At 39.6% G+C, this 13789-nt stretch overlaps 1 protein-coding gene across 2 annotated transcripts in view; it reads right to left on the bottom strand.

The window, feature by feature from the left end:
* Window positions 1-4019: 4019 nt before the first annotated feature.
* Window positions 4020-13789, bottom strand: part of Herc5 (HECT and RLD domain containing E3 ubiquitin protein ligase 5) — a 64314-nt gene continuing 54544 nt past the window's right edge. The window contains exons 21-23 of one of the 2 annotated variants that reach the window (XM_027926562.2): window positions 6623-6806; window positions 6438-6540; window positions 4020-4315 (exon numbers count right to left, since the gene is read on the bottom strand). In XM_027926562.2, the coding sequence (XP_027782363.1) occupies window positions 4110-4315; window positions 6438-6540; window positions 6623-6806 (493 nt within the window). In that variant the 3' untranslated portion in view covers window positions 4020-4109. The remainder of the gene's footprint in view (window positions 4316-6437; window positions 6541-6622; window positions 6807-13789) is intronic. The other variant, XR_003581470.2, reaches the window with a different exon arrangement.

Genomic DNA, 13789 nt, shown 5'->3' on the forward strand with positions numbered 1-13789 from the left:
CATCCCAAGTATTTCCCTGTCTCATGCTGATTGGTGGCTGCTAGGAGGTTGCTATGGATCTCCACCTAGCCTGACTGAGTCAGGGACACCTGGCCAGCAGATCACTCCTGTTATTTGTAGATAAACAACTTAGCAGGGTGGGAATGTGCCTAGGAGTGCTCTGTGGGTTTTTCCAAGGACAAAGGCCATGTCCCTTCCTTGGACAGCTTTGCTCTGAGATAGAGGCTGGTTTTTCAGTTGCCAAATAGATTCTGTTCCCAGGAAAAGTGCTCACTATCTTTACACAGGTGGCTCAGGAGGCCGAAGCAGGAGGATTGCAAGTTCAAAGCCAGCCTTGGCAAAAGCAAGGCGCTGAACAACTCAGTGAGACCCTGTCTCTAAATAAAATACAAAATAGGGCTGGGGAAGTGACTCAGTGGTAGAGGGACCCTGAGTTCAATACCTGGTACCCCTGCTGCCCCCCCACCCCCAAATTGCACAAACCTAAAGTACATGTTTTTACCTAGCATAATTATTTTGCAATTCTTCCATGCTGTTGTCAATAGTTTATTCCTTTTTAATGCTTTTTTTTTTGTGGTGCTGGGGATTGAACCCAGAGTCTTGTGTGTTGGAGGGAAGCACTCTACCAACTGAGCCATATCCCCAGCCCTGTTTTGTATTTTATTTAGAGACAGGGTCTCAGTGAGTTGCTTAGCACCTTGCCTGTTGCTGAAGCTGTGTTTGAACTGGCAATCTTCCTGTCTGAGCCTCCAGAGCTGCTGGGATTACAGATGTGTGCTACGGCCACCACACCTGACCCATGTATCTTCTTTGATAATGTCTTTTCATATGTTTGCCATGTTATAATTGAGGTGTGTTTTCTTGAGATTTGTTTATATATCATGGATAGGCTACAAGTCTTTCATCAGATACATGATTGCAAATATTTTCTCCTGTCTGTGACTTGTCTTTTCATTCTCTTAACAGTGGCTTTCCAAGAGTAGATGTTTTTAATTATAATGAGGATACATCAGTTTTTTCTTATATGGATCATATTTTTATTATTAACAAGTAATCTTTGCCTAGCCCAAGGTCATGATTTTTGCCACCTGTTTCTAGAAATTTTGTTTTACATTTATGTCTGCAATTCTCAATTTTGTATACAATGCAAGGAATACATAGCTTTTCCTTTATGTATGATGGACATTGAACTGATCCAGCACTGTTTTTTTTTAAAAAATATTTATTTTTTTAGTTGTAGTGGGACACAATACCTTTATTCCATTCATTTATTTTTACGTGGTGCTGAGGATCGAACCCAGGGCCGCACGCTAAAAAAAAAAAAATGGTATTTCGAGGCATCACAATGAAGATACTAGCCTTGGAGCTGGAGTTGCAGCTCAGTGGTAGAGAGCTTGCCTCGCATGTGTGAAGCACTGGGTTCGATTCTCAGCACTACATATAAATAAGTGAATAAATCAACTAAAAAAAAAATCCTGGCCTCCACATTTCCATTAAAGACATCTGGATTCCCTTTCTAAAGTCTATTTAAAAGTAATACTTAATAAAATATATTTTGTGTTAATACCTGTTCTAGGTATTTGACATAAAAAAAATGAATGAAAAAAGGTCCCTGTCATCACAGTGAGGTTGGCAGAAAATGCGGCTCAAAATACGGAACTCACTGACCATCACAAAGAGTACCTGAATCTCATTCCAAGATGGATTAAGTCATTTTGACAAATCTGATTGTCTTCAGAAAGTCTTATGCTAATGACCATCTACATGAAGTGGGATATAAGAGCATTTTGGAATGGTTTGACCCTACCAGATGTGGCTATGGGAAGACTCCTGATTTCTACAGAAGACAAATCTTCATAAGCATCTTTATACATATATAAATATATATATATTTTTAAAAGTAGGTATCAATATAGTGCACTGTCAAACTTACATACATAGGACATGTGTCTTAAACCATCAGTTACTTGATCATTAACTAAGGGAAACCCATGCAGTGACTTAAAATTTTGGAGAGTAAGCCTGATGGAATGTTAAGTACTTGCTCATCTGTGTGTATTTATTTATTTATATTAGGTCTTATTACTGAGTGATTCCCTACCCCTCTGAGTTCAGTAATAAGAACAGAACCTCACAAATTTCAGCAGAAAGAGCCAATTCAAGAAAACAGGTGCTTATAATCTTTAGAAGGGCTCTTAAAAACGAAGTCAGCAGGTGACCACAGAATTTGGCTTTAGCATCCTACCAACTCAGAGGTCAGAGGTCAGAAGCTGCTGTTTCCACTGATGCTACTCCTATTAGCATCACAGTCACCACACATTCACGATGCTGGCAAGTCCAGTGGGATGAGCAGTATCACTGCCTGCAGCAGTCCCATCTGCTGGATGCTTCCACTGCCTGCCCCACCAACCATGATGCCTGCACCTTCAAATGTAATGCATCCTGTTGACATACAGAGCTCTGGCTATTAGGAATCCTGAGAAATGTAGCTTTTTCCTCTCCAACCTCTCAATAGAAGGAGGATAAAATGGAGGTCAAGATTGCTAACCCAAATACCTAGTTCACATATAGATATGAACCAATTTTCAGTGTTCCCCTTGCTTCATCTAAAACAACTCTTTGGAAATATTATTCTATCTTGATCTAAATAGATAAATGGTCTACTTTGTAAACACATCAAAGTATATTTGAACTAAATATGTGCTAGGAAAAAGGGCACATCAAATATGCTTACGATGTAGAGTTACTTTTCACATAGAACACTATTGCTCCTATCTCCTGACTCTATATAAGCACTCTTGTGGTGTGTATGTCACAAAAACGCCATATGCTTACTGACATGACTTTGAGCCCCCTTTCCTGATTTGACAGCTTTCAATCCTAACCCTCAGCCCACCTTTAACTGCAATCTTTTAGTGCCCTCTCACCCATTACACTACCCTTTTTAATTCATCTTTTATAAGGGACGTGTTTGCCCATAGTAAGACTCTACCATAGTACCTTTTGGGGAGGGGGGTAGAGGGTGCTGGGGATTGAACCCAGGGCCTTGAGTATATAAGGCAAGCACTCTACCAACTGAGCTACATCCCCAGCCCTACCATAGTACCTTAAACACACACACAAAACCAATTATTCTCATAAGATGTTCAGAACTAAGAAATTTCTAATCGTTAAACCAAAGAATTTTAGGGACAAGGTTTCTGCTCTTATTGGACTTCTCCCTGGTCTGAAGACAGATGCTGAGGCTCTAGCTATAGTGCTGCATCCTAGCAAGGAAAACAAAGGCAGGAGCAAAAAAGTTTCCTTTACAAAGTTCCCTCAGAAACTTTAGTTATACTAACAGCTTTCAAAACCATTGCCCCAATTCCTACTGTCCAGGGAGGCTGGGAAATGTATGGTCTTTTAACTTTGCACAGTGCCACTCCCACCTTAAAGGGAATCTACACCTGAAGAAAAGGATAGCTATAATGTAGACAAATAGTCTTAAAAAAAAAACACAAACAAATAAACAAACAAACTCCTAAGCTAAAGAGTCTCTCTCAGGCCAAATTAGGCAAACATTTGTGTCAGACAAACAGTTTAACCTATTTCATAACTAATACATCTTACATGCAATGACAACAATTATTTTTAATTATTATTATACTTTATATATTTTTTGTGGTACCAGGGATTGAACTCATGGGCATTCAACCATTAAGCCACATCCCCAGTCCTATTTTGTATTTAGAGACAGGGTCTCACCGAGTTGCTTAGCACCTTGTGCCGCTGCCGAGGCTGGCTTTGAACTTGTGATCCTCTGATTGTCAGCCTCCTGAGCTGCTGGGATTACAGGCTTGCACCACCATGCCAGGCTATTATTCTTTTTTGAGACAGGATCTTGCTAAGTTTCTGATCTGGCCTGGAACTTGTGATCCTCCTGCCTCAGCCTCCTGAGTCGCTGGAATTATAGGGACGTACATTCATGGGGCCCAGCTGAAATGATAGCCAATTTTCAAACAGCAGGTAACTACACTGAATATTGAACAAGACTTTTAATGTCAGTTTTTGAGTTATTATTGTTTATTTTGAAAATATTTCCCAACAGAGGTAGAGAATACAATGTAGGGTTAGCCAAATCCCCTGCTATTGTTGATGGCTACTTGAAGTGCTTCTTCCACTCTCTCCATAGTAGAATACTTAGGGAGGTAGAGAACACTAAAACATGTCTGCGCTCTCATGGGATCTTTTTCATTCAAATTTTCAGGGCAGCAAAATCTTATTTTCATATTCTTTAAATCTTTCATTTGTAGTCTGTCAGTGCCTGTAAGAAACACTGAAAAGAAGAACAGGATGACCTATTACATATGAAGACAAAAATCTCTTTATAAAGACAGAAAATCTATTTTTAAAAAATAACTTTACTAAGGGCCCATGAGCAGAGTCCTATATTAAATAGTATACTGGGGACCATATTAGGACAAGATCTGACATAGTCACTGCCATCAAACAATTCCCAAGACTGGCTGGGAATACGGTAGTCATTTCCTACTCCCAAGTTCCAAGATCCCAGTGGATGCCTCAAACTGTGGACACTATTGTACCCTACGCTTACTGTTTTTTCCTATTTATACATAATTATGATAAACTAAACTTTTCACTTAAGGAAGATGTTCTAACTTCTCTTCAATATATATGAACTGGCAGCAAAAATTATTCATGCACTTTGGGGCCACCATTAAGTAAAATAAGGGTTACTTGAACATAAGCACTGTGATACATCGATGGTCAATCTGAAAATGAGATGGCTAGTAAGTGACCAGTGACCAGGGAGTGTATGTAGTGAGCATATGCTGGACAAAAGGATGATTCATGTCCAGGTAGGGCAGACTGGGATGACACAAAATTTTGTCATGCTTCTCAGAATGGCATGTTAACTTAAGGATTGTTTACTTCTGGAATTTTCCATTTAATATTCTCACACAGTGCTTGTCTATAAGAAACTGAAACCACAGATAAAGAGAGGGATACTATATAGATTTGTGTATAGAACAAGACCAAAAAACGAGTTAATAAGACAGCCAAAGAGAAATTAAATGCCTTCTGTGTAAATGCTGTGTTTGAGAGTAGGGAGAGGATGCCAGGCTGGGATGAGCAGAGAAGAGTTTAGAGTAATAAACTAGAGTTTATTCACAGTATGAGAATCTGTCTCAGAGTTATTATAAAGATTAAATTAGTCAGGATAACAGTGCACATGGCAAGTTCTTCATGACTGTTAGGAGTTCAAGCCTTTAGATTTATCCTCCAATTTTTTTTTAGAGTTTAGAGTTTACAGGGGAAAATAAAGAGGTAGGTGAGGCTCAAGGCACAGGGAGGAACGTCAGAGAGAGCCCAGAGGCAGGAGTGCAAGGCAAGCTCAGGAAAAGATTCCTCTGGAAGTTAAGACTACAGAGGCAGGCTGCTGGCTTCAGGGTAACTGAGTGCCTTCCAACATACATGTCATCCACAAAAACAAGAACAGGAAGATTACTGCTTCTTCAAAGTAAGGAAGCAGTAAGCAACTGAGAAAGTCATTAAGCCAACCTCAGGAAATCATCTTGTAGGTATAAAACTGAGATCAAAAGCTGGGAGGTGAGTTAGAATAGACTTGGAAACACAAGTAAAACAGCTTGTATACTGTAATAACAACACAGCAACAGTAAAAATTACCCTGACAAAATATTTTGGTAAATCCCACAAAGGCTGGATAATTCAATGGAGACAGGACTGCAGAAAGAATACTCAAAATTTAGCTTGGACAAAGAAAACAAGAAAAAAATTTAAAAGCAGGAAGCAGGGATGAAATAACGGGAAAAAGATCACCTATATTAACACTTGAATTGTTCCCCCCTTGGCAGTGTTGGGGATGGTAGACAAACACTCTTAACCACTTAGCTACCTCCTCACCTTTAACACTTGATTTAAAAAAAAAAAAAATTATTTGTTTTTTCTAGATGTATATGACAATAGAGTGTATTTTGACATATTATACATACAGAGGATAAGTATAACTTGTTCTAATTAGGATCCCGTTATCGTGGTTGTATGTGATATGGAGTTACACTGGTCATGTATTCAAATATAAAAATAGGAAAGATATGTCTGATTCATTCTACTGTCTTTAGCACTTGATTCTTTGATGCTAGCACACAGCAGACATTTGGTTGGACTAGAAGTAGCTATGACACTAACCATGATGGTACCCATCACAACTGAGATTTTTTAAAAAATTTTTTGTTGGAGATGGACACAATACCTTTATCTTATTCATTTATTTTTATGTGGTGCTGATGATTGAACTCAGTCCAATGCCTCACATATGCTAGGCAAGCGCTCTACAACCCCAGCTCCACAATTGAGATTTTTATTCTTTTAAAAAGATATCAAATTATAGATCTATTCATTGATATAATACTTACCAAGGAACTTTTTCTTTTCCTCCAGAGTCAATTTATGTAAAGCCTCCCAAAACATTACTATAGTGGGATGTGAATTATTGTATCCTTGTTCATAACTTGCATTCTAGAGCAAATAAAAGAGAGAAAAAAAATTAAGGAAACAGAAAAGAAAACAGAAGTTAATCAATTTGGCATCCACGATGTACCTTTTCAAATGTTTCCCAGTCATAATCTGTGTTTCCAACAATCACATCCTTTAATTCTTCAGGATGAAAAATTTCTATAATCTCTTTGTCACATACTTTATAAAATCCTCTCTGAAATTCTTTGTAAACTGTCTTCACAGAGATGTTGAAGATGTAATCAACACACTTAGAAACATAGTCTCTCCTTTTAATAAAACAAAAACAACAATAAAAAATTACTTCCTTTGATTGCAATAACCGGAAAAAAAAAAAAAAGATTGGAGGAGAAATCTAAAAGCTTGAATGCCTAACAGTCATGAAGTGCTTGCCATTGCACTGTTATCTTGACTAATTTTATCTTTATAATAAATCTGAGACAGATTCCCATATTGTGAATGCTTTAGTGAGGAAGAAACAGACATGGTGAAGTTAAATGATAGTTCAGAGAATCAATACTTAGATTAGAACAAAATTTGACCTAATATAAAGTCTGAACCGCTACAGTGATTAGTCTCTAGAGACTGACTGGGCTTGGGAGGTGGGCTAAATATCATGTTTTATTATTATGCACCATTACAAATTACCTAAATTTGTATCGGTGAGCAACTATCTGGTGGTTAACACAAACGAAGAAGTAGTTTCCCCTTCTATCTAGGATAAAGTAGCTTACAGCAGACAAATGCTGCCCCTGGGAAGAACCAGCAAAGTCATCAGCTAAAATACAAAAACACCAGGCTCAAAGCTTCCGAATCAGGGTCAAAACTCCACAGAGGCCACTATTGGGAAGGAAGGCTCACTGAGGAGGGCCTAGCATTTTCCTTTTGCCCTTTAGGATATTTGCCAATTTCTGATGAAGGCAAAGAAGCCAGAAAGTAAAGAGTCAGATAAATTAGTACAAGATTTGGTAATTTAATGGGGATGCACAGAAAAAATTAAGTTTGGGGTTATCAAAATAAGAACGTAAGAGGCCAAGGGCTCTGGAAGGAGGGCAGTGCTCTGGGAAGGCATCTCCCAAATTCTTTAGAGGCAAAGATGAATAAGCTTTCAGCACATAAAAAACAGAGCAGAACTTAACAGTCTCCTGAGGCTGAAGAAACAAAAACTGAAGTTCAGGGTCCATCAAAGGGGTCCTACAAAATTCAGCACTCATTCATGATAAAAAAAAAAAAAACCTGAAAAAACTAGGGATAGAGGACTGGGGTTGTGGCTTAGTGGTAGAGCACTTGTCTCACATGTGTGAGGCACTGGGTTTGATCCTCAGCACCACATAAATAAATAAAATAAAGTATTGTGCCCATCTACAACTTAATAACAAACAAACAACAAAAATTTTCAAACTCAACCTCATAGTAAAATCTGGGACAAGACAAGAATGTCCACTCTTACCACTCCTACTTAATAGAGTACTAGAAATTCTAGCCAGAGCAATTAGGCAAGAAAACGAAATAAACGACATAAAGAAAAGAAAGGAAGAAGTCAAATTATCATTGTTTGCAGATGATATTATCCTATACCTAAAAGGCCCAAAAAATTCCACCAAAAGACTACTAGAGTTAATAAACAAATTGGGCAAATTAGTAGGTTACAAAACCAACATACAAAAACCGATAGCTTTCCTATATACCAACAATGAATCTGCTCAGAAAGAAATCAAGAAAATAATTCCATTCACAATATCCTCAAAAAAGAAAACAAAACAAAAACAAAACAACAACAATAACTCAAAGCAACCAATCAACAAATGAAAACAAAATAGGAATAAACCTAACCAAGGAGGTCAAAGACTTCTACAATGAAAACTAGAAAACACTGAAAAAAAGAAACTGAAAAAGACACAAGATGGAAAGATCTCCCATGTTCAAGGATAGGCAGAATATATATTGTTAAAATGGCCTAACTACCAAAAGCAATACGCAGAGTCAATGCAATCCCCACAAAAATAACAATGGCATTCTTTACAGAGCCAGAAAAAAAATTCATTTGGAAGAATAAAATACCCAGAATAGCCAAGGCAATTTTAAGCCAAAAAGCAATACTGGAGGCATCACAATACCCAACTTCAAATTACACTATAGAGGTATAATAACAAAACCTGCATGGTACAGGCATAAAAACAGACATATTGACTGATGGAACAGAAGAGAAGATACAGAAAACAAACCCATACATCTATAATCATTTGATCTTTGACAAAGTGCCAAAAATATACAGTGGAGAAAAGACAGCTTTTAAAAAAATGGTGCTGGGAAAACTAGTTATCCATATGTACAAGAATGAAACTAGACTCCTATCTCCCACCCTACACAAAAATCAACTCGAAATGGATCAAAGACCTAGGAATTAGACCAACTCCTAGAGGAAAATGTAGGATAAAAACTCCAGCATATAGGTATAGAAAATGATTTCTAAGACTCTTAAAGTTCAGGAAATAATGCCAAGAGTTAGTAAATGGCATGGTATCCAATTAAAAAGATTCTGCACACCAAAGGAAACGATTAGTGACATAAAAAGGGAACCCACAGAATGGGAGAAAAATCTTTACTAGTTACTCTTCTGACAGAGGATTAATACCTAGAATATATAAAGATCTCAAAAAACTTTACACCAAAAAAAATCAAATAACCGATTTAATAAAGGGGTGAATGAATTAAACTGACACTTCTCAAAAGAAGCAATACAAAAAAAAAAAATAAGAAATACAAATGGCCAACAAATATATGAAAAAATATTCAACATCATTAACAATTAGGGAAACTCAAATGGAAACTATACTGAGGGGGCTGAGGCTGTAGCTTAGTAGTAGACCATTTGTGGAGCACATGTGAGAAACTGGGTTTGATCCTCAGCACCACTTAAATATAAATAAATAAATAAAAGAAAGGTATCGTGTCCATCTACAAAAAAAAAAAAAAAAAACCACCCAAAATATATATCTACAGACATATAGATATAGATATCTAGAAAACAAAACCAAACTACCCTGAGGTTGGCTGCGATGGTGCATGCCTATAATCCCAGCAGCTGAGGAGACTGAGGCAGGAGGCTCTTAAGTTCAAAGCACCTTGCAAATTAGCAAGAACCTAAACAACCCAATGAGATTCTGTTTCTAAATAAAATATAAAAAAGGGGGGCTGGGGTTGTGGGTCAGTGCTTGCCTAGCATGTGTGAGGCACTGGGTTTGATTCTCAGCACCGCACATAAATAAATAAATAAAATAAAGGTCCATCAACATCTAAAAAACAAATGAACGAACAAAAAAGGGCTAGGGATGTGGCTCAGTGGTTAAGTGCTCCTGAGTTCAATCCCAGGTACTGAAACAAAAAAACCCCAAAAACTAAACTGAGGTTTTATCTCACACAAGTTAGAATAGCAATCATTAAGAATACAGGTAGAGGCTGGGGTTGTGGCTCAGCAGTAGAGCATTCACCTAGCACATGCAAGGAGCTGGGGTTCGATTCTCAAGCACTACATAAAAGTAAATAAATAAAATAAAAATACTGTGTCTGACTACAACTAAAAAAAAAATACAAGTAATAGATAAGAATCTTATGATCATCTCAAATGGTGCAGAAAAAGCATTCAACAAAATACAGCACCACTTCATCTTTCAAAACACTAGAAAAACTAGGGATATCAGGAACATATCTCAACATTGTAAAAGTTATCTATGCTAAGCCCAAGGCCAACAAATTCTAAATGAAGAAGAATTGAAAGCATTCCTTAAAAACTGGAACAAGATAGGGATGCCCTCTTTCACCACTTCTATTTAACATAGTTCTTGAAACTCTAGCCAGAGCAATTAGACAGATGAAAGAAATTAAAGGGATATGGACAGGAAAAGAAGCAATCAAACTATTACTATTGTCCAATGACATCGTTCTATTAAAAAAAAAACTACTTGAAAATCAACTTAATCAAAGAAGTGAAAGACCTCTACAATGAAAACTACAGAATGCTAAAGAAAGAAATTAAAGAAGACCTTAGAAGATGGAAAGATCTACCTTGTTCTTGGATAGGCAGAATTAAAATTACCATACTACTAAAAGCACTCTCTACAGATTTAATGCAATTCCAATGAAAATCCCAATGACATATATAAACAGAAAAAGCAACCATGAAATTCATCTGGAAAAATAAGAGACCCAAAATAGCCAAAGTAATCCTTAGCAAGAGGAGTGAAGCAGGTGCCATATATATATAGGCATGCGCGCGCGCGCGCACACACACACGCACACGCACACACACACACACACACAATGGAATATTACTCAGCATTAAAAGAGAATAAAATCAGGGCATTTGCAGGTAAATGGATGTAGTTGGATTATGCTAAAATAAGTGAGCCAATTCCAAAAAAGCAAATGCTGAATGTTTTCTCTGATATGTGGATGCTGATCCATAATGGGGATGGGCAGCAGGGGAGTATGGGAAGAATGGAGGAACTTTAGATAGGACAAAGGGGAGGGAGGAGGAGGGAAGGGGCAGGAGGATATGAAAGATGGTAGAATGAGATGGACGTCATTACCCTAAGTACATGTCTAAAGATATGAATAGTGTGACTCTACTTTGTGTACAAGCACACATTAAAAATTGTGCTCTATAAGTGTACTATGAATTGAAATGCATTTTGCTGTCATGTGTAACAAATTAGAATAAATTAAAAAGAAAGAAAAAAGAATACAAGTAATAGCCAGGTGCAGTGGCACATGCCTGTAATCCCAGTGGCTTGGGAGACTGAGAAAGGAGGATTCCAAATTCCAAGTCAGTCTCTCAGCAACTTAGTGAGACCCTATCTCAAAATAAAAAAAAAAAAAAAAAAAAAAGAAGGGGCTGGGAATGTGGTTCAGTGGTTAAGCACTCCTGGGTTCAGTATTTATCTCAAAGAATTAAAGTCATACTATAGTGATATGTGCATACCCATGTTTATAGTAGCACGATTCACAGTAGCCAAACTATGGAACCAGCTTGGGTGTCCATCAGTGGATAGATAAATAAAGAAAATGTGGTATATATACAATGGATATATATATATTTTTTTCAGTCATAAAGATATAAGTCAAACTCAGAAGGCCAATGGTCCTATATTTTTTCTCATATGTGGAAGCTAGAGAAGAAAAAGGAAAAGAAATGTGGGGGATGTGGGGAGGGAGGGGGCGAGTGCTGGGGAGTGATACTGGCCAAATTATATTGTTGTATTGTGTGCATGTATGAACATGTAATAACATAACTATAATGCACTAATAAAAAAGAGGTGGGAAGAAAAGAAAACCAAAGGAGAAATTGACAGCAGATGTACCAGCAACTATACTGGAATTCTTAAAAAAAAAAAAAAAAAAAAAAGAGTCCTAAAAAGTACTGTGGATTTATGGATGGGGATGTAGCTCAGTGGACTGGCTCTTGCTTAATATATGTAAGAAGCAATATTCAATGCTCAGTACTACAAGATAAAAGGGGAAAAAGAATGCTGTGGGTTCTAAGGGGGATCCCTAGAGAGCTACATTTTAGTGGAGGTGAACCAGAAGTATCCTGAGGCTTAAAGGGTTGCAAGCCTATCTCAAATACACTTTGCCCATCAGTGGGCTGAGCTGACTTGACTCCTGTTACTCTAGCTGCCTATCAGAGAACAGTGGGAGTCCTCTCTGGAGGAAGATAGCATCGCTCAGAAACTATGGTGTTTTTATAGAAAATGTCTAGCACACAATCAAATGATCAAATATGTCTTGAAAAAGAAAAGAGACAACAGAGACAAGTCTAAAGCTGACCAACACGGGCTGTAAAATAAGCATGATGAATGTGTAGGGGGAAAAAATGAAATTATTTAAAGCATCTGAAATCTTAAAAAAATACAACCACTAGAGTTGGGGGGAAAAAAAAGGCAAACAGACTTCATATACTTTTAGAGATTAGAGAATCGGAAGATATGCCAGAAAACTTCTACAGTGTAAAATGAATAACAAAAAGAATGAAAAAATACAGGAGAAAGGTGGCTTGGGAGAGTGCTTGCTTAGGATGAGCAAGGCCCTGGGTTCAATTCCCAGTACGGGGGGGGGGGGGGATGGGCTGAAGGGCGTGGGGATAGAGGAGAATATGACACATGTAACTGGAGTCCTAGAATGGAAGGACAGAGCAAGAGAATTGGGTAATCAGTATTCATTTAGATTTGAAAACCAGAAAAAGTCAAGATTTTTTTTCAAAACTAAAGACATCAATCCATAGATTAAAAATAAGGATAGTAGAGGGAACTGGGACCAAACACAGAGCAGGCCCAGCGGCCTGCTGAGGGGCAGAGCCGTCCCCCACCACCCTCGCCTGCCAGGTAGGGGAAGGGTGAACACCGACAGAAAAGGCCCAGTGGCCCGCGGCGGGACAGAGCTTCCAATCACTCCTACAAGGTAGGCGGGCCTGCGACCCACCGGCAGAAGAGGAGCAGCCGCCTGCTGAGAGGCTGAGCCGCCCCCTCCCCCTGCGCCGGCATAGTAGAGGGAACTGGGACCAAACACAGAGCAGGCCCAGCGGCCTGCTGAGGGGCAGAGCCGTCCCCCACCCCCTTCGCCTGCCAGGTAGGGGAAGGGTGACCACCGACAGAAAAGGCCCAGTGGCCCGAGGCAGGACAGAGCTTCCAATCACTCCTGCAAGGTAGGCGGGCCTGCGACCCACCGGCAGAAGAGGAGGAGCCGCCTGCTGAGAGGCTGAGCCGCCCCCTCCCCCTGCGCCGGCATAGTAGAGGGAACTGGGACCAAACACAGAGCAGGCCCAGCGGCCTGCTGAGGGGCAGAGCCGCCCCCCACCCCCTTCGCCTGCCAGGTAGGGGAAGGGTGACCACCGACAGAAAAGGCCCAGTGGCCCGCGGCGGGACAGAGCTTCCAATCACTCCTGCAAGGTAGGCGGGCCTGCGACCCACCGGCAGAAGAGGAGCAGCCGCCTGCTGAGAGGCTGAGCCGCCCCCTCCCCCTGCGCCGGCATAGTAGAGGGAACTGGGACCAAACACAGAGCAGGCCCAGCGGCCTGCTGAGGGGCAGAGCCGTCCCCCACCCCCCTCGCCTGCCAGGTAGGGGAAGGGTGACCACCAACAGAAAAGGCCCAGTGGCCCGAGGCAGGACAGAGCTTCCAATCACTCCTGCAAGGTAGGCGGGCCTGCGACCCACCGGCAGAAGAGGAGGAGCCGCCTGCTGAGAGGCTGAGCCGCCC

This window comes from Marmota flaviventris, chromosome 7 (assembly GCF_047511675.1).
Source record: "Marmota flaviventris isolate mMarFla1 chromosome 7, mMarFla1.hap1, whole genome shotgun sequence".
NCBI lineage: Eukaryota > Metazoa > Chordata > Mammalia > Rodentia > Sciuridae > Marmota > Marmota flaviventris.